The sequence below is a fragment of the Phalacrocorax aristotelis genome, chromosome 9 (assembly GCF_949628215.1).
Source record: "Phalacrocorax aristotelis chromosome 9, bGulAri2.1, whole genome shotgun sequence".
In the NCBI taxonomy this organism is placed as follows: Eukaryota; Metazoa; Chordata; class Aves; order Suliformes; family Phalacrocoracidae; genus Phalacrocorax; species Phalacrocorax aristotelis.
In genome coordinates this window covers 1,306,083-1,328,981 of record NC_134284.1, presented here as the reverse complement: position 1 = coordinate 1,328,981, position 22,899 = coordinate 1,306,083, and the positions used below count along the sequence as shown (strand labels likewise).

General features: G+C 44.9%; 3 protein-coding genes across 13 annotated transcripts in view; 2 read left to right on the top strand and 1 right to left on the bottom strand.

Annotated features, from left to right (window-relative positions):
• Positions 1–14,218, top strand: part of ZFYVE26 (zinc finger FYVE-type containing 26) — a 52,183-nt gene extending 37,965 nt beyond the window's left edge. For all 6 annotated transcript variants that reach the window (XM_075103142.1, XM_075103140.1, XM_075103141.1 and 3 more), the window contains 12 exons: positions 194–315; positions 405–625; positions 1,284–1,431; positions 2,532–2,741; positions 3,588–3,803; positions 6,024–6,221; positions 6,539–6,741; positions 7,576–7,717; positions 8,257–8,316; positions 9,657–9,839; positions 10,651–10,695; positions 11,807–14,218. In XM_075103142.1, coding sequence (XP_074959243.1) covers positions 194–315; positions 405–625; positions 1,284–1,431; positions 2,532–2,741; positions 3,588–3,803; positions 6,024–6,221; positions 6,539–6,741; positions 7,576–7,717; positions 8,257–8,316; positions 9,657–9,839; positions 10,651–10,695; positions 11,807–12,016 — 1,958 coding nt within the window. In that variant the 3' untranslated portion in view covers positions 12,017–14,218. The remainder of the gene's footprint in view (positions 1–193; positions 316–404; positions 626–1,283; positions 1,432–2,531; positions 2,742–3,587; positions 3,804–6,023; positions 6,222–6,538; positions 6,742–7,575; positions 7,718–8,256; positions 8,317–9,656; positions 9,840–10,650; positions 10,696–11,806) is intronic.
• On the bottom strand, positions 13,276–22,112 carry LOC142061753 (retinol dehydrogenase 12-like). Of its 4 annotated transcripts, XM_075103153.1 has the most exons (8): positions 21,825–22,028; positions 21,017–21,135; positions 20,054–20,209; positions 19,656–19,760; positions 19,034–19,243; positions 18,033–18,222; positions 17,563–17,637; positions 16,489–16,565 (listed from the first exon to the last, which is right to left on the bottom strand). In XM_075103153.1, the coding sequence occupies exons 1-7, from the start codon at positions 21,920–21,922 to the stop codon at positions 17,583–17,585; spliced, it is 933 nt and encodes a 310-aa protein (XP_074959254.1). In that variant the 5' UTR covers positions 21,923–22,028; the 3' UTR covers positions 16,489–16,565; positions 17,563–17,582. The 4 variants fall into 4 exon arrangements, with proteins under 4 accessions (XP_074959253.1, XP_074959257.1, XP_074959254.1 ...); XM_075103152.1 differs by lacking the exon at positions 17,563–17,637 and having other exon boundaries at positions 13,276–16,565; positions 21,825–22,112; XM_075103155.1 differs by lacking the exon at positions 16,489–16,565 and having other exon boundaries at positions 21,825–22,029.
• VTI1B (vesicle transport through interaction with t-SNAREs 1B) overlaps positions 22,068–22,899 on the top strand; it is a 35,509-nt gene continuing 34,677 nt past the window's right edge. For 2 of the 3 annotated variants that reach the window (XM_075103159.1, XM_075103160.1), the window contains exon 1: positions 22,234–22,570. In XM_075103159.1, coding sequence (XP_074959260.1) covers positions 22,456–22,570 — 115 coding nt within the window. In that variant the 5' untranslated portion in view covers positions 22,234–22,455. Of the gene's footprint in view, positions 22,571–22,899 lie in introns of all 3 variants that reach the window. The other variant, XM_075103161.1, reaches the window with a different exon arrangement.

Below are 22,899 nucleotides of genomic sequence, written 5' to 3'. Positions count from 1 at the left end.
GGCAGCCTGCTGAGAGACGGAAATGTTTATGTAATCTGTGTGCTGGACATGTGGTGCTGGCAGGAAGTAGCACAAAGAGAGGATTACAGATTACTTTTACGAAAGCATAGGGATATTCTGCGTGATGTGTCCTTGGCCAGGTTTGCTGTTTCTTGTACAGTGATTCTCCCTGGCATTTTCTTTTTGGCTGCAGAAACTTCTAATAGTGAATATTCCACAGTGGTGCGAATACCCAAGGGAACTGAGCTTGAATGGATTTTTTCCCTGAATGAAGAGGAGAATGAAATAGTGCGCAGTGAATTTTATTATGAACAGGTGAGGTCTGGAGAAAGAGTCCAATATAAGCAGTTCCCGGGAGAACTACTTCAATACCCATGTTTGTCTGTCTTTCCTTGAATTGTCAGGCTCCCAGCTCTTCCTTATGTATTGCCATCCTTAGCCTGCACAGTGACAGCATAGTGTGTGGCCAACAACTAATAGAGCACTGCTGCAAATTGTCCCAAGGGCTCACTAATCCTGAGGTGGATGCTGTTCTCCTTATGGACATCATGAAACAATTGCTCTTCAGTGCCAAAATGATGTTTGTAAAAGCTGGAAGGAGCCAGGATCTAGCTCTCTGTGACAGGTGATTTATCAGATGTTCACTAGGATGTATGGAGGTATTGTCAAGACGGTTATCCTTTTTTATATGGGAATGTAGGGTGTGAGGGTTGTTTTGTGATTGTACTGTGGGCATTTTAAACAAGAGAAATTCGTAATGTAAGAATAATGTAAATGTTCAAATGGTAGAAGTTCAAGTAATGTGGCTACATAATTACTGAGAAAATTCTCAGAGTAGGGAGAAGTAATTCACAAAGAATGGGGTAAATATTCTACTTCTGATAGTGTATCTGCTTTCAATCTATATTTCAATATAGGATTTTAAACCTGCACTTCCTGAGAATGAACATTTTACTTTACTCAAGTTTACTCAAAAAAACCTTTACTCAAGTTTTGTCCTACAGAGCTTGAGGTGGCAGGTGTAATATATAAATTTTACATGTACTATTTTGATTTGGTAACATATAGCTGGCGTCTGTGATCGGTGTCTGCCAGTGTTCCGCTGAATGTGGCAAAAACGCCAATAAAAATAGTCTGAGTAGGGTAGTATGATGGATAGAGACACCTGATATACTGGTGATCAGGAACCACTGTTCTAAGAGTTGTCTTTGACATAAAGTTCTTTAAATGTATGATAATAATGAAAGTATATGTATTTGTTTAACCTCTCTGTTTTCTCCTAGCTACATCAGCAAAGTGGATGTGTTGAATATTTTGGTTGCTGCTGCTTACCGTCCAATACCATCTTTGGATCAGATTCTTCTCCCTGCAGCAGTAACAAGATTAAGAAATAGGCTTCTGGAAGCAGAGTACTACCAACTAGCTATAGAGGTAATGGCAATGGAGGGATGTCAGTGCTAACAATCCTTCAGTAGTAGCTTTTGTTTTTCTCCCTCCTGAGGTCAGATGGATGTGGTGTGTGAAATGGACAATATTTAAACAGTTACAGACTGGGATTAAGTTTTTAAATAAGGAAGAAATTATGTTCTGAACACTGGAAAAAAAATTCTGAGAAGGAAGACTCTTGCTGTGGAGCAGGCTGCGGAAGGGAAGGGTAGGAGCCTTGTTTCCCAGTACAATTAAAATTCGAATGGGCTAACTAGAGGAAAGTCATTAAATGGAGGAATCTTGCATCCAGTAGAAGGGCTGAGACATCCTTTGTGGCAGGACTTTATCTGAAGTTGTATGTTTGATTTCATTTGTCTGTAATGCCACAGCAGATATTAGTAAGGCACCTTTTCCAAGTGCTTGCCTGGAATCAGCAATGGTGGCAAATCTATGTAGCAGAGCTCATCTGGTGTGGTTTATAATCTTCTGTCCTCCTCCTGCTCCCAGGATTTTCTAAGCCTCTGTTTATGGCATTGCAGTTTGTTACAAAAGGGACTATGATACTACAAACAGGATCTGGAGTTTTAAGGGGTAATAAACAGCAGGAATAGATGACCTATTTGACTAAAAATGGTTCATGTTTAAAGGCAGGTGGTCTACTAAAGCAAACCAGAGAGAAATTTGATCAGCAAAGTTCTGAGAAGTAAAAAAATTACCTGGCAGTTCACGAGGCATATTCTCTTTTGTGTGTTTTGTTTTTTTTTTTTAACCACAAACCTGATGAATAAGAAAAGCGGGTGTGAAAATGGCATGAGTTGTAAAACTGCTGAACTGAAACTTTCCAGTTGCTTAAACTTGGACAATAAACAATTCTTCTGCATTGGGAGATCATGAGCGTTTCAGCGGTTGGCATTTTGCGCCAGTAATCTGGAAATAATCAGCATGTCTTTTTCGTTTGTTTGGTGTTTTTTTGTTTGTTTGTTTCAATGGGAAACGTGCTTTAGGAAGTGAAAGGTCACAATCATAGACTGTGTGATAAGCCAGTTTTCCTGTTTTCTGTACTGGGACTGTGTTGTAATATTAACAAACAGTTTTTAATTTAGGTTTCTACAAAATCTGGACTGGATCCAGGTGGAGCATGGCATGCTTGGGGCATGGCTTGTCTTAAAGCTGGAAATCTAAGTTCAGCGAGAGAGAAGTTTAACCGATGCTTAAAGCCACCTGTGGATCTAAACCAGCTGAACCATGGGTCAAGGCTAGTCCAGGATGTGATACAGTACCTGGAGTCCACAGTGAAGCCCATATTCATTGCGGTAAGTGTTCTGTTCTGTCTGCTCTGCAGGGCTATACAGAGCCGAGTATTGATGTTTTAATACACACCATACGCCAACGCATGTTACAATATCAGGTGTTAGGTTTCTTTCTTTCGTCATAATTGCATATTCCAGACTCGATATTGTTGAGACATTGTTAGTTGATTCCACACAGTGAATTGGTGGCTGAAGCCAGGTCATAGGATTTTACAGTAATTTGGGATATACTCAGTGGAGGGGAAAGAAGCTGTACTGGTTAACATGTTACTACTACAGTCTGAGGAAACTAAACTCAATCCCAGTGATGTTGTGATGTTGCGGTAATACCCTTTTTCTACTGAAACCCGGATAACTTTGCAGGAACTCAAGGGAGAATTTACAAATGCTGTCCCACTCTTCTTTCGTTGTCAAATAACACTGTTACACGGTTTGGCATTAGCTCTGGAAGTCTGATAAGATACCAAGAAAAGTTACTTTTAGTACTAAGTAACTGCAGAATGATAGTGATGAAAGACCTCTTAGTAGTACAAATTTTAGGAGAATAAAGCCTGTTTGAACTAGGTTATTGGAGTAACTGTTGACAGTAGAATGTTGTTTAAATAAACAAACCTCCTGTCCGTCCCTGGAAAAAGCTGTGCTAGCTACAGCAACATTCAGCACCTCTGTTGATAGGAGGGTTCCAATCTAGTGTTTATGAAAAGCATTACTGGAGTCTTACCACTCTAAAGCAATATCTATTTTAAAGACAACAACAGAAAAACTTCAGGGCTGGATCACAAGATCTAATTGAAAAGAAAGTTTTCCTCTTAGTCACTAACTATCGTTGATTCTCTGTTTTAACGGCAGGATGATGATTACTTTGCCACATTGAGGGAACTTGAAGCAACTCTGAGAACAAGAAGTCTGTCTCTGGAGATGATCTGTGAGGGGAAGATTCAACACAACAGCTACTATCAAGAGTGCTTGTTCTATTTACATAGTTATGGCACTAATCTGGCAATAATAAGCTTTTACATGAGACATGACTGTATGAGAGAAGCACTGCTTCACTTGTTAAATAAGGTGAGTAATCTAATTTGCCATCACATAAATGGGAATTTGAAAATTAGCTAATAAGACTTCAAGGCCAGTCTAAGATGGTAATGAGCATCGTGCAGCATTCTGGATGTTTTTCTGCACAGGAGTTTTCTGAGGTCCTAAATGTTGTTATATGAACTATCCAGTGACTGACAAGAATTCAATGACAAAAAAATACATTGATCTTCACGTCTTGTGTTTAATCTCTCTTTCCCATTGTGTTGAAACAGTGGCTTCTAGAGAGTGGAAAAGTGCTGCCTTTTTTTTCTTTTAAGAGCCCCTGTATCAACAGCACTCTGCCTTTTCAGTTTGGGCTTTCTTTTTTCCTACAAAGCTGAAAATCTGGGAGTATGGTTACACAGTTCAGAAGAGACAAGGAAGATTTTGAATTCCAACAAGCCGATAACAGTAGGCGCTTTACTCTGTATCACAGTGGATCTGTCTATTGTTTGTTTAATCAGACACCCATGTTTGTACTTCGGTAATTGTTAGGAATATAAGGGAATACAGGATCATGTTCCAAATCACAGAAATCTAGGGAAACAAAAAAATGGTTTCCAGTTCTGCCTTAGGAAAACTGCATAACATAGGAGGGCTTGAGAATGTCTGAGGGAAATAGTTCTGCTGGTGGTAAATTACAATTAAACCTAGAAATTATTCCAACAAGGCTCTCACTAATTCATGGAGGGTGCTTACTAGGAGGTGTGGAGGAGATGTGAATCCATTATATCTCACCAGCTTGAAAGCTCTAAGTGTGGCTGGTTTTTTTGTTTTCTTTAAGTTTCTGTGCTTGTGTTTGACTTACTGATTTTGTTTATTATTATTTGAAATAATTTTTATTGAGAATGTATGAAACAGCAAATTCCATTATCTTCAGTCTGCTTATGAGCTTATTAATAGGAAATTAAGTTGTCTTACAAGCTCTGCTTTCTCACTGTATCAATAGCGGTTCTAAGCTCACGTACTCATCTGCATATTAAATTTACTTTTCAAATGTGTCCTTTATGCCAGTTTAAATTTGCCTTTAAAGCAAAGTTGCATATTTTTTCAATGTTGGTGAAACAAACTGTTTAAGTAGCAGATGTTGAAAATGCTCTAGACACACAATTTGATATGGAAATTTGGGTAAGGAGACTGGTAGTGATCACTCAAACTAGAGAAGAAGGTTTGTTGCCTTAAAGCTGTAAGGTACTAGTTTTCTAATGAAACATTTTGCAGTTGGTTGTTTGGAAACATTTTATGTGTACAGGTTTTGTAAATTGTATCACACTGAGATTTAAAAGAATTTTTTAAATTCCATATTGTGTCTTAAAACATTTATGCAGGTCATGCTGTCACACATGCTTCTTTCCATAGTACCATAATATGTGAGGCTGCGTTTCTGGGACCATAGTCAGGAGGTCAAGGGAAGTAAATGTCCCCCTCAGCTCACTACTTGTGAGGCTACTGAGCCTAGTTTTGGGTTCCCTAGTACAAGGTAGACATTGTCAACGTGGAGCAAGTCCAGTGGAAGGCCAAAAAAGTGATTAGGGGCCTGAAGCACATGATACATGAGGGGAGTGATAGAGCTAAGTTTTTCCAGCTTAGAGAAGGCAAAAGGAGATCTGTGCGCTGTTTTCAGCTACCAAGTGGGCAATTATAGGGAAGATAGAGCCAGGCTTATCTCATATGTGCACAGTGAAAGGGAAAGAGACAGGGGATGTGATTTGGAGCCAATTCCATCTGGACATAACTGGGCATAACTGCAAATTCCAACTGGACATAAGCACTTCGGGGGGTTTTTTGTTCTTTGGGGTTATTTTGGTTCAGTTTTTTTTGTTCATTTGGGGGGGGGGGGGGGGGATGGTGTTTTTTAGTTAGTTTTTTTTATTCGGGTTTTTTTGGTCTGTTGTTTGTTGTTAGTTTTTTTTTTTTTTTCTCTAATTGAGGATGTTTAGACATGGGATCTGGAGCCCAGAGAGGCTACTGAATTGCGCTACTTGGTCATGCTCAGAACTTGACTGGACAGGCCCAGAGCAGCGTGACCTAACTTGGAAGCCATTCTTTGAGTGGGGGTTTGAACCAAATGACCTCCAGAGATATCCTGTCTAGCCTAAATTATTTATTAATTTTATCTCTCTGGCTTCAAACTCCTTTATGTTGTGTAAGGAAAATCAACAAGCCACACTGGCTTTACTTCAAGCTACCTTTCTGATGTTTGTGTAGGAATCCCCATCGGAAGTGTTCATTGAAGGGATCTTCATTCCAAGTTACGAAAGTGGAAAGCTACATATGTTGGAAAACTTGCTGGAAACCATTGATCCAGGATTGGAGAGCTGGGGGGTCTACTTGATTGCAGCCTGCAAATACTTGCAGAGGAAGAACTACTACCATATTCTGTACGAGCTGCAACAGTTCATGAAGGTAAGATGAGGGTCAGTGCTGTATATTTCAGTGAAATCTTGAATACTGTCAGACTTTTGGTTATTTACTTTGGTGTAAATCTACATGATGGACAAGTGTATTTTTGCTACTTTCCAGTCCTAAAAAACAGATAGAAAGGCCTGAGCGAAGCTGACCTGCTATGCATTTGTCATGAACCTGGCACATTGCAAAAGCTTAACTACTCCTTTAAAGAAAACGGAGCCACTGTTTGCTTTATATAAGCACTTTAGTGGAGACAAGGATCAGTGAAGGTAGTAGACTTTGGTTCATCTTAGTGTTCTGTGCATTTCTTCTAGGATCACGTTCGTGCTGCCATGACCTGCATTAGATTTTTCATTTATGGAGCAAAGTCTTACACTGAACTGGGAGGCAAACAGACGTGGCTTCTAAAGATCAAGGACCATCTCAAAGTCTACCTGCAGGAGGTCTCAAGAAGTTCAGGAAGGAAAAAAATGGCATTCACTTTTCGGAAGAAAATGTCTTCTACAGATGTGTCGAGGTATCTGTAAACAAGAAGCTAAGTTACAGGAAAGGGAAAATTCAGGCTTTTGCTTTCCCCCCAGTGGCTGTGTTTTAAGTTGACTTTAGCTAACATGTGCTAGCTGCGCCTGACCCAAATCTGACTTCTTATGTAGCTGCAAGTATAGGATTCTCATTACCTTTTCCCCCAACAACCCAACCCAGGAAAATGAGCAATTGTTTCTACTAAAAATATCAGTCTGTGTATCGTCTACCTTCCTTCAATTTACAAACCAAACAAAACTCTACAACTCTTCTTGCTTTTACTCTTTCTTTCCTCTCCACAAAGCAGCTTTGTGGTCCTTAGCCACCTACCGGGGTTAACTGGCAACATTTAACTATGTACAGGTTACAGGCTGCAAACATAACTAAGTCACTTTATTCAAAAGTTGAAGTGTAAATTTAGCCAGATCTCTCCTGTACTTGCGCTTTTTAATCTTGGTTTTCTTAGGGGCTTTTTTCTTTTAGGCTAGACTAACTTAAAGGGTGGGGGGAATGTGTGATGAGGTGGAAAAGAGGGAGCAGATAATTATTTGGGACACGGAGCCTCTGGCTGACTTTGAAATACTGTGCTCACTCACTGCGAACAAGTGCTCACCTTCAGCTTGTGATGTATGTTGAGTGCACAGATCTGAAAAGTATCTCATTGCTGAAGGCTTGACTACACAAAAGACAAAGTAAAAAACCTAAAATAATTATTGTTTGGAAATATGTCTTATTTTGAAATGTGTTCAAGTAGTAAGTTCACACAAAGAAAAATCAACACTTTCTTTATTTCAAAATAAAGTGAGATTTTTTTTTTTTCCCTATCTAGGCACATCAATACAGTTGATCTGCAGATGGAAGTAACAAAGTTCCTGCATCGATGTGAGAGCTCAGGAACCTCTCAGATGACAGGTTCCTCCTTGCCCACACTCTTTGGAAACAATAACATGAAAATGGATGTTGCTTGCAAGGTACTTATTGCTATTTCAAACACTCTTTATTATCGGCAATACAGTTGATATATAGTTTGAAACACTTGGGACTGCAGCAGTCTCTGGTACTTTTTATGGGCAGGTTGTATGTGCATGTATGCAACCTGTGTATGAAAAATCCGTCTATTTCCTCAAAGTGTCAGGGAATGCCTGAGAATGTAGAGCTCCTCTCCTCAAAATTGAAACTTTCAGAGGCAGAGGATCCCAAATCCAAATAGTAATGTGCCTTTTGACTATATGTCCTGTTGTGTTTTGAAGCAAGGCAAATACTGCTGTTGTTCTAACCCTTCTTAACTTCAGCTCAGCTCCATCTGGTAACTTGCCCAGTGTCCCACAGGGAATCACAGTGTGACAACAGACTCCATACTTGCTCTGCTTGTTGAGGTGGTGCCATTATCTGTTGAAGTAATGCATTGTCTTTTGGTCTCTGGGCGAAATCTGGAAGCGAGGAGTTATTTAACTGTAGGTAATGAAAAAGGAATGTACATCCTCAAACTTGTCTATGCCTCTCTTTTCAGGTCATGTTGGAAGGCAAAAACATTGAGGAAGGGTTTGGGATTGCATTCAGAGTCCTTCAGGTATGGAAACATTTGATACAAGCACTATTATTGCAAAAGAAACTCCTGCAAGCAGCAATTGTTTAAGCTAAACACTTTTTTGCAAAATGTGTTTTAATCCCCAAAAGGAAAACCTCTGTGAGACTAATCACTAGTTCAAGTCTTAAATGTCCGTTTATTTGGAGGAACATTGGTAAGGAAATGAAGATGCTGCTTCAGCGGACACTTCCAAACTGATTGGCTCCTACAAAGGAATTAACTACAGCTTTTCCTTTGCTGTGTACCTTGTTTGGTCACTTAACTCTGGCAAACCACAATCACAGATGTGAGTAGAGAGCTCTGACTTGTTAGCTCTCTGCCGTTCATGATAGCCATGTGAAGACACAGTGAACAAATAAGGCCAGGGCTGTCTCTGTACTATTCTCCTGGCTGGGAGAGCAAAGCCAATGGACTGGAAACTCTCTCTGGGGACCTCTCCTTCCTCATGTCTGGATAGAAGTTGAGGTGCTTATCAGTCAGCATAGCACATGAGCCTCCAGACTTTTCTGTGTGTTTCTCACCTGTGTATTAGGAGCTGCTAAAAGACTGCATCAAGCAGTGCAGTTTACAGTTGCCTCCTGCCTGGGACAGAGGGTACAGCAGGGCCACTTCTGGACAGAGGTGCCATGCTGAAAGAGTATTTGTGGTTATGGCAGGCCCTGCTCCTTCTTTCAGGTCAGGATGTACCAGGTGGAACACCTGTTTGTAGTGAGATAGAGAGCCTTAGAAAAATCACACTTCTTAGCAGCAACAGCAGTCACTACCCCCCAGTAAAAATGGAGTGGTGAGTCCAGCTGCCTTGCATCACTTCCATTTCCCTCCTGTTTTTTTTTTTTTCTTTTCTTGCCTTATTCATGGCAGGATCAGCCCACAGCTTTTATCATCTCTTCCTTCATATGGGAGGTGTATGATGGTTGGTTGCTTTCTGTTTCTTGGGGTACATAAAGAGTGGCTGCTGGTGGGGTGGCTGGAAGAATAGAGTGGGAGCTTGCTAAGTGAGGGAGAGGTGGCTAGGGACCTATGAAAGATCTTTTGCCAGAAGAAATAAAACTGATTTTTTTTGCCACCCCTGAAAAGGAGGTGGTAACAGTGCTCTTGTTCTTGACCAAAATGAGTTTTACCAGTCTGATCACAGAAAACCTTTAAGCCAGCCCTGAGCAGTGGTGACTGGAAAATCAGAGACGCCCAAAACACCTTTGACTTGTTGGAGCATGGTGTAATATTTTGTCCTTAGGAGAAATTGTCTCAGTTGTATAGACTCCCTGTGAGAAAACCTGCGGAGAACATTTAACATGTTGCTCTGATGTTCCAACTACCTCTAGGACTTTCAGCTGGAGGCTACAGAAGTGTACAGCAGAGTGGCCAAGCAGCTGGTGAAGCAGCAGAAGTACAGTGAGATCCGGCAGCTCCTCAAGTGTGTCAGTGAGTCTGGAGTTGCAGCAAAAAATGATGGGGATAACATTATACTGAACTGTCTAAATGAGTTTAAGAACATTCCTGCTGAGGTAATTCTAGCCTCCATTATGTCCCTTTTGAAGTAAAATGGGTGTATACAATACAGGCTAAACGAAAAGCATCCTGTGCTGCTCTTATAGTGAGTCCTTCACATCATCTGGCTCTGTACTCCAGGCATTGTTTAAAGGCAGGAGTGTGTGGTTTGCCTTATTCAAGCTACTCTGAGAGAAAATGACAAGTAGCTATAGCATGCTCCTACCCTGCCCTGCCCGAATAAGTACCCATGATGGGGAGAGGACCTTTGCTTCACAGGATCCTGCGAAATGCTCGTGGTTGGGGTGGGTGGTGTTCCCTTCAGTGAGGCTTCCCTGGCTAACACAGAGTATGTGTGCAGGCAGAAACCTGCCTCCGTGGGAAACAATTTTAAGATTCCCTTTGCCTGCCGCAGTGCCTTTTTCCATCCCAGTGAAGGAAGGAGATGCCCTCTGTGAAGGTCTACTAATCAGGCTAGGGGATGCAGTCCACCCCTTGGGTCAGGTTGGGCCATGGGGGCTGACTCCTGCTGGGGTGCAGAGAACCTACAAATTCATGCAACACAGCTATGTCTGTGGGGGACTCCCAGGCTCATAGCATTCTCTAGGGGTACCCCACAGACATGGCAGGTGGGAGAAGCTGTGATAAAGGGGAGAAATGGACTTTGTGTTTTCTACACCTGCAGCACTTGCAGTTGGGACTATGCAACCATCTAGCTGTGATCTCAGTAGCCCTTCCTGTATGCGGGGGTTTGGTCCCTGATGGGCTAAAGGTTTGCAAACTGTAGTCACTCTGAATGTGAACACCTTTTATCTTCTTTGGATGCAGGATCTTGACAATCTGATTCAGGATATGGACAGTGATGAAAACAAGGTAAGTAAAAGTACAGTAGAGGAACTCCTTTAGCAAGAGCTAAACAGCCCAGTCTTGGTCTGCAGGCTATGAGCTCTCTTTCACTGTCTCCTCTCTCATCCTTGCTCAAGCCAAAGTTTTGAAGGCCACTTCCTAGATTGTAGAAATCACAGTGAATTCCTCAAGGCTGTGGTGTTTGTAACCATAGAGCTGTGACATGAAGGTACTGATTGATGTTGTCCCTATTAGTTTCTTGACAGCCCTCAGAGTGAGGGCCTAGGCATTTGTGGTAGAGGGAGTGAAAGTATTTCAGAGAGGTGCATTGGTGGGTTTGTTGGTTTTGTTATCCAGTTTTTCACATAGGTGCATGTAGGTTTGTAGTAATGGCTAATGAGGATCAACATACCTCCAAGACAACCAGTTCACCTTATTGTTTCAGGATTACACTATCTTTGTTGTGATTGAGAGTTAAATAATAAAACTTTTCCAATTCTGATACACTTTTTTCTTTGAGGAAGTGAGGCCTAAACTACTTGGTTTCTTTGTTAGCTTTCATACCAGCCAAGCCACTGGAGAGTCACAGATAAGCATGCATCTACAGTTCACATATTTATAGAGGAAGAGGCTGTGGCTCAGCATTTGCAGATTGTTGTAGATCCTGAGTGGCATAGCTGGGAATAAAATCTTCAGATTTGTGACTGCCCTCTGTCCTGCTCCAACTGACAAACTCACTGTTGTATGTAGATTGAAAAATGGGCTTTCCATTCTGCCTTCATGTAAGATCTATCACTGAAAGCTGTGAGCTGTTCTAGAACCAGAAATAGAAGAAAAAGACTGGTTTAGACTATTTGCTATGAGGATATGGTAAATTAATGCACAAGATAAGATTCCTGATGTTAATTTCATGGTGATAGAGTAAAGAAGTTTCCCCAAGAGACAAAATAAACTACAGCTGTCTATCCGTCTTTTACATTGGGATCTGCTCTATGCCGTGCTCTGCTTCGTAATAGGCTGCTACGACCTTGTACAAAATGGTTCTGAACTAGGTATTTCCAGTGAATCCTTGCTTAAGCTTGTCCTGTTAGTTTCCTACAGCTTTCTAACCAAGTTCTGACTGCCTCTTCTGCTTCAGATCCAAGCCTACGTGATGTGCAACAAGTTGCGTTCTGCCTATCTAGTCTCGGTGAGACAGGAGAAGACCAGAGCAGTGCAGCTAGTCCAGCATGTGCGACAGCTGGCTGAGGACAGCGGTGATGACGTTGTGAAGTCTATCTGTGCCCAGTGGCTCTCAGTGCACCAGCCCAAAATGAGAAATCGGCTTCCCCAGGGTACGAGGAACTAATAAGTAATTGACATTCACCATCATACAGAAGGGGAAGGCTGCAAGACTGCTTAAAGGCATGGATTCTTGGTAAAATGGAAGCCTCTTGACTGATGTTGGTGGCAAATGGATGCTGCTAATGTGCCTCTGGTGAAAGGAAGGGAACTAAATTACAAGTGCCAGTCCTGTATTTTGACAAAAGGTCACTACCTCAGGGTGTTTTTTGGCTATCTTTTTGGTGGGGTGAGGGGTGCAGTTTCAAACTGAGCAAGCAAGAATTTAGACATGATCTCTTACACATCTGTTTCTGGTTTGGGGTGGGGTGGGGTGGTGGCTTGGGAGTGGGGGTTGGGTGTTTGTTTTTTTTTTTTTTTAAAGGTACTGAACTTGATTATATGGGGGTTTCTATTTTTAATCTAGAAAACCTGTGTAGAGAGGACAGAAAAATACCAACTCCAGGTAGCCTAGAGTATAAAACTTTTTGTGATTATGGGTTTTCTGTAAACTTTTTCAAGACTGGGGAGAGTGTCTATTATGAAGAGTGAAACGCAGAGATTTTTTTTAAGCCTCTATGCAAACCATTGCTACTCTTCCCCCCACCCCAGTAGTACAATGTGCCCAGTTTCTTTAGTTCATTTGAAAAGGTAGGACTGATTCTTCATGGCAGGTTTCTACTTAACAGTTACACTGTCTAATGTGTGCCGTACACAGGGCACTTTAGCCCTTGCTAGGTGGATGAAGTTACAAAGGGCATATCCTGCAAGGGCAGTACAAAGGAAAAATGATCCTTTAAAACAGTTGAAAAATCATGTACCTCTTTCCTTGCTCTGGTAATATCCAATAAATTGTTGTGATGCAGCTTTATCACTGAACAGTTGCCAGGAAACTTCCAGAGTTTTTCATCAGTTATAGCAGACAACATGAATAGAGCAAGGTGCGGTAAAATTCAACAGGCAAACTGTATCCGTCACACAGGGATTTGTTTGTTTGTTACCAGAATAATCTGTCCCTGTCAGGTATGATAGAACACCAGATGAAATTTTTATTAACTGGGCATACTGTATAGACTATACTGACGGGCTTTGCTCTGGAAGCGTTACATTAACTCAGTTTTATGAAAAAGCAGGAATCTTTGTGTAATGGCTGTGTTCAGGGATGCTGAAAAAAGCAGCTGCTTCTCTGCAGCTGTGACAGGGACATGAGGAATGGGCAGAAGAGGTAGACAGTAGTAGGACCTTCAAAAAGAAACAGAACAAAACATGGCACTCAACAGCAAACACGAACTCTTGTATACATGTATTTCAGCACAAGACGTAGGAAAAAATTAGTTCACTTTTTTAACAAAAAGTTGTTTACTTCAGAAGAAACAACAGGTTTCTTAAGTGTAATATAACTGTAAATAGCTTCAGTACGTAAAATAATTGAGACTGTCAAGAGTTTTGCACTATCCCCAAGCTCACTGTAGTGACAGAACAGACTTCCATGGTATTGGAAAGGACTTGGTCCACCTCCTTTAGTATTTCACGAGCAGTGCCCCACTGACACAAACACCTGTCTTGGAGGTGCTCCGCTTACTAGAGCAGGGCTAGAAAGGTCTAAGCGAAGCGGTCAGAAATGACCACATTTAGCTTTCAGAGTCTCCTGACCACAGATCTGCTCACTAATGAGATAATGCAATACTAATGAAAGCCGCTTTGTTTTCTTGGGCACCCTGACCTAGCTTTCTATCAGATTAGAGGTGTTAGGCTAATGCTAAAATGTGACACTATCCATATCTTTGATCGTTTCCAAGTTTCTAGTTATGGGGAGGAGGGTTTACTGTTTGTGGGTACCCAGATCTGCATTGCTGTAATACCTACTTCTGCTTGAGCTCCTTCAGCTGTATACAGCAGAGAGAGAGCGGAGTTTGCCACACCCACCAGTCAGTTCTGTACCTGCCTTTCTTCCTGACCTCTTTGCACTGTACCTGATGCACTTTATATAGTGTTTGTTGTAATTTGATGGTCTAACCTGGAATCATAGGGATCTTTCTCGTACCAGCAGAACTGGAATTTTGATCCTGACTAACTGCCTTGTGTCACAAAGAGTGCAATTATCACGGGGCTTTAGATTTTTAAGCATCAAAAAGGGATTGTGTACTGCCAGTTAAAAAGAATTCTCTATTAATGACCAAGGTTTGTTTACAATGAGAAAAGAGAATAAAGTATTATGACTGTTAACATATCTTCTGTTTGCTTTTTATCTCTGCATAGCTGCGGATCTCTTTCTGGCTCTGTATTTTGCTTTTGGCTATACTTAGCGGAGTAATTAGAAGGGGGAGAATTGTTCTGTCATGCAAAATCTCTCTGCTACACACAGTGTCCTCAGCATTTAGATCAATTGGAATATTACCTCTTTAGAAGTCCTCACAGTAGCTAGCTCAGCCTCATACACGTACTCTTACAAACCAGTAATCCTCTTTAGAGAGCTCTGCAAGTTAATCGAACTCTCCCTTGCAAGGCTCCCTCTGAGACAGCTAAATGAGCTTTAGTTCTGATTGTACAGATCAACCGAGAAGATATAAATGACTCGCCCAAGGTCAAAAACAGTAGTTGTGTGTCTGTGGAAAGGTGTGGTTTTATGTCTTATGTTAAACCTACAATCAGACTTCTTTGAGAAGAGCATTGACCTGCAAGGGCAAAATATTTCTGCCTAGAGACACTTTCTGCTTTTTATAAAATGGTTTCTAGTGCTGCTGATTCGCAAGATCAGAGTCCCACACAGAGAAAGCAGGCCAAGCCTGCAATGCTAGGTAGTGTTCTGCTGCTACATTGTGGTTGTGGATTTAGCTTCATACTCAAGATGAAGCATAACGAGGCAAAAAGGTAGAGTGACAGGGAGAACCACAAAAGAACCACAAAAGGACTTTGAAAGGTTACCCAGACTGAGTTCTCTACATGAACAAGGGAGGTGCCAATAACAGCAAGGCAGGTGCAAATAACAGCAACACCAAGTAAACTGATTCAGTATTTCTGAGCAAAGATGCAGTCTCCTGTTGTAAAAGGAAAATGGCTTTATTTAGTATTGCTCAGAGGTAACATAGGACTGATCTGCATAGATAGCATCCAGGCAGAAAGAATTAATCATAAAACTAGCATTTGTTTCCCCAGACTGGTACTTGGTCACAAGTGGCATGCTCATATGCAAGTCCAAAAAATTCCAGATTTTTTCAGAAGCAGAAGATAATCCTATGAGCTGTGGCACTTGTTTGCTAAGTGCTTAACTTTCAGAAATAATCTCTGTGGGTCACACTCTAGCAATGTGCACCAAAGTGGCCTTAGAGTTCCAGGGGAGCAGTCCCATTGCTATGTGGGTTGACCCAGCTGCCTTTTGGAACCACAAGCTGTATGGTGCTGCAAGGTCAGGCTAGCAGCCTTGGCCAGATGAGGCCAGTAACGGCTGGGCAGACAAATGCAAGGATTTCTGTGCAAGTCTTATTTTTCTGTCCTGTAGCTAACTTGACCATAATGTCAAGATAGTCCCAACCTCTGCTTCAGCTATTTAGCTCCAGGTAGTTTGTTGTCATTTAAAGCTAAAGTCTCAGCTGAAGTTCTTTAATGTTTAATATAGTTGAGATGTTCTTTATTCATTCTGCTCTCTTTTCTAGGTTCTAAAGCCATTTAAAGTGCAGCTGGGGCTTTATTGTGACAACTTTTACACCATCTTTGCTCCATGCTTCACAGGAGATATTAGTTATTTTTACTAAAGTAACTTGCCTATGCATAATTGTGCCACTCCTGCAGCTTTTAACCTCCCAGTCACCAGCACTGGGACCTGGGTTCTCAAAAGATACGCCAATCCTCGAGTTAACTTACTGCAATCAATGGGCATTTGGGGCCAAGATACTTCAGTGGCTAGGGTCCAGCTTCTTACAGATTCTTTTAAAGAATTGATTCCACTTCAAAACTTTAGCTAATGCTTGGTGCAAAAAGGCTAGCACATGTTTGTGTGCTTGAGGGCATTTGTATTGCATGTAATTGCCAGAAAATCCAATATCCTAAAGTACTTTTACTCTGCCAGGTCTGATAGTAGGAACTGAAAATAACCTCATAGATCATAAGTTAAGTCCTACCTTTTTACTGTTAGGAAAAAAACTTACTTAAAGGTAATTCTTTGTTAACTTCATAATCTAAACCTAAGACTGCAACCTCCATTTCTATTCTAAAACCAGGCTCTTGGATGAAATACCAAGCAAAGGTTGCACCCTGCCTAGGTGCTCTAATTCTCCAGCTAAGAAGTAGGACTGGTTGCTTACAAATCTCAATCCTTAAGTATAATATTGCAGGATTTCACGTTCAATTGTGTCCATAGAGCCATCATTAGGGCAGCTGAAGCATCGGTGTTCTAGTCATGAGGTCTCTCAGCAGTGCTCTTCCCAGGACAAGCGCATTGCCGGGCTTAGCCAGGTACACACAAGGTCTGCGCTGCTCAGTCCCACTGGATGCTGAGGAGCTCGCAGCTCACGCTCCAGAGCTTCTTTGCTGTCTCATCATCCCGACCCCGTGGAGATACATATGCTGGCTGGCAATCACTGCAAGAGGAACATTTTTTAAGTCCAAGATCTCCATCTCCATTAGCACACTGACATGTCTGTGTTAAGCTGACAGAAAGAATTCCCTGATCTTCACGACAAATTGAAAAAAGCTGGGAGGCTAGCCAGCAAATGAGCAAGGGTTGATGCTAAGCCACCTTGAGAAAATTTCCTTTCCAGCTGGCTAGGGAAGAGTCTCTCCCAATGCCACCAAGAACTGGCAAGCAAGTCCAGTTCTCTCTGTTGTTAAAAAAGTTGTTTACTTCAGAAGAAACAACAGGTTTCTTAAGTGTAATATAACTGTAAATAGTTTCAGCATGTAAAATAATTGAGACCGTCTCAACTCTTAAAGAAACCTATATATGCTCTACTATATACTCTTCAGTTTACATTCTCATTAATACCAGTAAAAAAGGGCTATAAATGTTAACCAAGCTTAAGCCTATAAATGTTAACCAAGCTGTTAACCAAGATTAAGACATCTATTTATATATTCAAGTCTGATTAAGATGGTACAAACTCCCAAGTGAAGAGCAGACAAAGTCATTACAGAGACTAATCTGGTCACATATCAGAAGAGGAAAGCACTGCAAAGACATGGGCTCCAAGAATATCCATGTGTTAAAAAAAAAAAGAAAAAAGAGATGACAAATTTTCACGTTCATTTCCCAAAAATGGTATTGTTACACTGCTCTACACCCAGGGGAAGCTGACAGATGCATCTGCATGCATCTGTTCAAATGGCAGTCTTCAAATCCAGGATGATGATGACTTGGAACGGCTCTGGGCTGTAGTTTTGGTGAGGGGAAAAGGCATGACTGTGCAGAGTCCTGGAGTAAGTCAAAGTAGTCAAGAAAAAACAGGGTTTGTAGAGGGAGCTACACAAGACAGCAGGACAGAGCAATAAATCTCCCAGCAGGCGTCCCTCCCAGCTGGTGGGTCTGTCACACTGGAGAATGGAGTTATTTTGTCACATGCCACTCCTGAAAAATCTTACCTCCAGGCTCTGCAGCACCATTAGCCCCCCAAGCTCCCTGGCACCACAGGCCCCTTCTGCTCCAGTGGGGTAAAACTACAAAGAGAACCAAAATGGCCTTCCCAGGATTGACTCAAGTGACCTCATTAGCTAAACAGCTCTACTGAAAAGTGGTTTGCCCAAGTCGCTGGGAAAATCAGGATTAGCGCTCTGAGCATGTGCCAGCCATTCCTGCACTTCGAGTACAGTCATATTCCTAGCACCGAAGGACCTGCTACTGTGTGACGTGTTGCACAGGTCAGGGATTTTGTCTAACATGATATCCACTGTATCAGACCTGGACAGTGTAATGCTCTAGTATTTGTCACCCTCAATCTTATCAGCCAGCCTCCTACCTGGTCCCTTCTTAATGAAGAACGACAGGAAGGTTCCTTTTCCCCAGCCAACAAGGTTGCCTTCCATAGTATGGCACTCCATCAGCTTGCACCCACCTGAAATACTGGCCTGTCACAGAGTCTAGCTCTTCTGCTACTGCACAGTAGACACTGGTCTGAGCTCCTTCCCAAGGTGTCTTCAGGAAGAATGAAAATATCTTCCACAGCCATGACATTACAAATGAGTGCCGGACCAGCTCAGAACGGACAGAACCAGGATGGAGTGCGTTTGCTGTGACTTTAGTGCCTATGGCAAAAGAAAGTAGTCCAGGACAAATCTGCATACATCAAACTGCCTTTAAAAAAAAGGGTAATATACTCCTCAATTCTACCTGCAGCTATTCTACAACTTAAAGAAGTCTGGGCATGGATACAGCAAGAGTAAGTGAAGGCCTCTGTAGTTACTGCTTGCTGGAGCATCCCCTTCTCCCTTCCAAACACTGCAGTTGCTACATGTCTGCTGCAAAACAATTAGCACCCAGGCCCTCTAGCACAAACAGCAGCAGCTTCCGTCAGGCCTTTGAGAACACCAGCTTCTTTTGATTTACTAATTTCCTAGACAAGACACTGCTTCTGTTTTAGTAACATAAATACTACTTAAGCGTGTAGTCACATGGCTGTGACTGAAGAGGTAGTGTCTAGTCCTATGCATCTGTTCTACAGGCCATCAACATTTAAGGCAGCTCAATATGCATTAGCTTTTCTGTTGGAGACTGCAATTGTAGTAGTTCTTCTGTTTTTTTCAGCTTCCACCCACATACCACAATTGTCTGTGTGGATGCAGCTAGTTTTTCACAAACTCCAAAGAAAAATGAAATGCATTCACCTGTGCCAAGCTACTAAGCTCCTCTACCCTGTTGTTGTAAAGGCAATTAGTGTTTTACATCTCCTGGTTCTACAGAGAGGAGAGATCTTCCTGCAAAGAGCTGTCAGTAAACCTTGCCTCAAACCATTTCATTTCTGCATAGCCAACTTCCAGACCTTTCTTCAATCCACTCTCCTCATCCACGGTGCTCAAAAGCCAAGTGGAAAAACACTCGCTCTCCTCTGGCACTTGCCTTGCAGCCGCCTTGCCAGCTCCCGGGTGAAGAGCACATTAGCCAATTTGCTGTGACAGTAGGCGAGGCCAGGATTGTAGCTCTTCTCACCATGGAGATCATGGAAACGGATTTGGCCTCCATGATGAGCCAGTGAGGACACGTTCACTATGCGGGCTGGGGCAGACTGCTTCAGACGCTCCAGCAATAGGAAGGTCAAGAGAAAATGACCTAGGGGTGAGAGGAAATGTCATCCTTTCCTGAAGTGTTCCCCTGCTGGAATTTCAAAGTACTTACAACATTGCTTACATGTTATGTCTTACTCCTGCCCTCATTTCAAGTCCAGGGAGAAGACCACCCCTCCCTGACTCAACAGCTAAACTTTTTTGAGGCCATTATGTTCTGGTCCTCAGCTTCAAAAAGCTGGAGCTGTCATACATTTCAAATGTCCCAGGTAACATGTACAGATACTTAAACTGGGCCCATGATAAGCAAATACATTGCATTGCATCTCCAGAACTCTACCTTTGGCCTTCCATCCTTCCCAAGAAGGAATTACGATGAAGAGAAAATCTGAAAGCAGGATTTTCCTCTGGCATCTTGCCACAGATATTGAATGCAAACATGACTCCACTGGTCTTACCAAGATGGTTGACTCCCAGGTGCATCTCAAAGCCATCAGCAGTCTTGGAGTAAGGGCATAACATTACCCCAGCATTATTAATGAGAATATGGAGTTCCTTCTCCTCTGCAAGAAACAACAGATATCCTTAAACAGGGAAACAGAGACCAAAGACGAGAAGGTGGCACAAGTCAGCAAAAAAAAAACCTCATACCTGTCTGAGTTGCAGCCACATCACCACAATAAAATAAGGATAAGTCTCCTACCACAATCTAGCTCACGGCCTCTGACAAGCCCCTGCTGTGGACCGCAGTACCCAACACATTACAGAGATATGCAGGTCAGGGATTTGGCATTTGCTAGAAGAGCAGAGAGCAGTCTCTGGTAAAATACTGAAAGGAAGGATCTAGAGACGGTACCTGCTAGAAACTTCTCAGCAAACTCCCGGATGGACTTTGTATCAGCCAAGTCCAGTTTTTTCACGATGACTTGCTGGTTCCCTGTATCAGCTCGGATTTCACTGGCTGCAGCTTCTGCCTTTGCTATGTCTCTGCAAGCAACAATCACTCTCGCACCTGCAAGGGAGGGGAAAAAAGCAGGAACAGAAGCTGAGATCACCGGAGTACACTGGATGATCAAGGCCATGACAAGGAGGCTGACTACGCACAGTGCTTACAAACAACGTATAGTTTCTTTAGGGAATTGGCATCAGTCAGGGGAGCAGCTGGGAGGGACAAAGCCTTTCCTGCCACGTTGTTAGCTCCGATCCAGCCCCAAGCTGTTTTCAGACCAGGAAAATGCACATCTGAAGTGCCTCTGTCCGGGTTCTCCGAGGTCAGGAGTGTGTGCCACAACACTGGTATGATTGGGTTATATCTGCCCCTATAATGGGATCACGAAGCTAGGAGCTCATGAAGATACTTGGGTTCCAGCCAGAGTAATTTCTAACCGGATTGTGAACAGGTTGTTTAATATTCTTTCCAGTTACCCAAAAAGCATTTAAACCAAATTAGCTTGAAACATGAATAACTAAAGCACACAGCAGCGGGCCTATAGCATTTCCAGCTTCATACAAGCAGAACCCAGCGATACCAGGAACCTCCCCGGTCCTCTCAAAAGAATTGCAGTGCTGAGCATTTTCATGTCACAGGGCATGTTTTTCGGAGTTCAAGCAATGAAACCAGCTGAGGAACTGGGGACTCGCACCTAGGTGGTTACAGGCTCTGGAGAAGCAACGCTTGGGCTCGCCTGAAACAACTTTGGAATCCAACTCGCTTAAACATAAAATACTCCTCCCTTAGATCCAGAAAAGGGACTATTGGTGCACCGCACACACACACCACCCGCGCGGGGATGGCCGCTGATGAAGGCCGGCGACTTGCCTCTTCGCGCGAGGTCCCTGGCAGTCTCCTTCCCGATGCCCGTGTTGGCTCCCGTGACGATCGCCACCTTCCCCTCCAGCCTAGCTGGGGACTTACACTCCCCTCCGGCCACATACCTCCTGCAAGAGAGGGCAGCGGTCACGGCGGAGGCGCGAGAGCAGCCTCCCTCCCCTGGGAGCTCGGGTCACGCCTGAGCCCCCAAAGCCCCAGCGCCCCCCGCCACCCTCCAAATCCCGCGCTTTGCAAAACCCGGCGGGGGCCGGCCCGTCCTGGCGAGGCCCCACCCCCCGGGGCCCAGCCCCGCCCCCGTCCCGCCCTTGCGTCAAGTGGGACCACGGCTCCCATTGGCTGCCGCCGTCAACTCCAGAGAGGCTCAGCCAATGGGTTCCGCCGCAGCGCCCTGAGGAGAAGGCGGGGCCCGCCCCTCGGGCGGCCCGGCGCGGCGGCCACCTCCCTCCTCCGAGCCCCGCCGGCTCCGGGGCCCGGACGGAGCCCATGGTAGGTCCCGGTCGGGCGGGGGCTGCAGGGGGCCACGCGCCGCTGCCGGTGCCATGGCCGAACCGAGCCCCGCGAGCGTCCCAGCCCCTGTCGCGAGCGCGTCAGTGTCACTGAGGCACCGGAGCCGGGGAAGTTCGAATAACGCCCGATCCCAGCGCGGGCCAGAGGAACGGAATCCGTTTTACTTATACTCCCGTCAAACAACCGAGCGGGAAGAGCTGACCGCCCCGAGACGCGGCACGAGCCAGCTCCGCCCGCCGCGCTGCACATACACGCGCGAAAGGCCCAGGCACCGCTCGGTGAGACGCACCTGATGTAGGGCGCTGCCACGAGGAGGAGGACAGGGACGGAGACGGCGGCCCCCAGCGCCACTCCCCAGCAGGAGAGCATCCCCGTCGCCTGCTCCATGAGCACTGCCGTCCAGCAGCCGCCTCGGGCACGCCCCTACCGCGGCGGCCCCGCTCCACTCGCCTCGGCTCCGCCCCACTCACCTCGGCCCCGCCCCTACCCGCCGGCGGCGGCCCTAGCTTCCCCTTCACCAGGCGTTTCAAACCCGAGGGTCCCGGTACACTGGGCGGTATCGCCTCCTTCCGCCCGCACCCTCTGAAGCGCGGCCTAGCGGCACGGGCCGCGGCGGACGGGGGCGTGGCGGCGGGCGGCTCCAGCGGCGGAGGCCGCGGGGACTACAACTCCCAGCAGGCAGCGCGCGCCGCGGGGGCCTCTCGCGGCAGCCCCGGCCGCCGTCTGACGCGCCGTGTCGCCGCTGCCGGCCCTGTCGCCTGGTGTGTGGTGGCCCCTCTCGCCGGGAGCAGGCCGAGGCCGGCTGCCCACGCTGCTCCTTGCCGGGCCGGGGCGGAGCGGTTTTGCCATCGGGCGTCGTTCGGGGCGGCCGGCGGGAGCGCCCCGTGAGGGAGCGCCCTGTGAGGGAGCGGCGGAGCGTCATGGCGGGCCGTGGCTCTGCGTCCTCGGAGCACCTGGAGCGGCTGCACGACATCTTCCGAGGGCTGCACGGAGACCTACAGGGCGTCCCCGAGCGGCTGCGGGGCAGCGCGGCCGGTGAGGAGGCGGCGGCGGGGCCTGGCGGTGCTCCCCCGCCGGGCGGCTTCGCTGGGTCCGTGCCTTGTTTTTCAGTCGCTGCCGCATCCCGGCAGCTCTGCTCTGCAGTGTTAGGCCCGGCGGTGCAGAGCCCCGGCACGCAAGCAGCGCGGCAGGCCTACGGCTTCTCTCCTCTAGAGCAGCTCCTGCCCGGCAAATTTCAACCCCGCAGCCAGACGCTGCGGGGCTGGGCTTTCGGCTGCAGTCCCGTCTCTGAGGAGGAGTTCTTGTTTGGGTGTTGTTTCACGTGGTTTCTAGGTGAACTGCCTAAACTGCAGGGCTCTGGGGTT

What these genes read in the sequence shown, in the direction of transcription:
- LOC142061753 (XM_075103152.1), bottom strand. Translation starts at nt 21,922, where the DNA reads ATGGAGCAGGCGACGGGGATGCTCTCCTGCTGGGGAGTGGCGCTGGGG. An exon ending in GTGGCAGCGCCCTACATCAG is followed by an intron (nt 21,136 to 21,824) that starts GTGCGTCTCACC and finishes CCTCTCTTGCAG; the next exon opens with GAGGTATGTGGCCGGAGGGG. An exon ending in CAGGGACCTCGCGCGAAGAG is followed by an intron (nt 20,210 to 21,016) that starts GCAAGTCGCCGG and finishes CCTCCCTTGCAG; the next exon opens with GTGCGAGAGTGATTGTTGCT.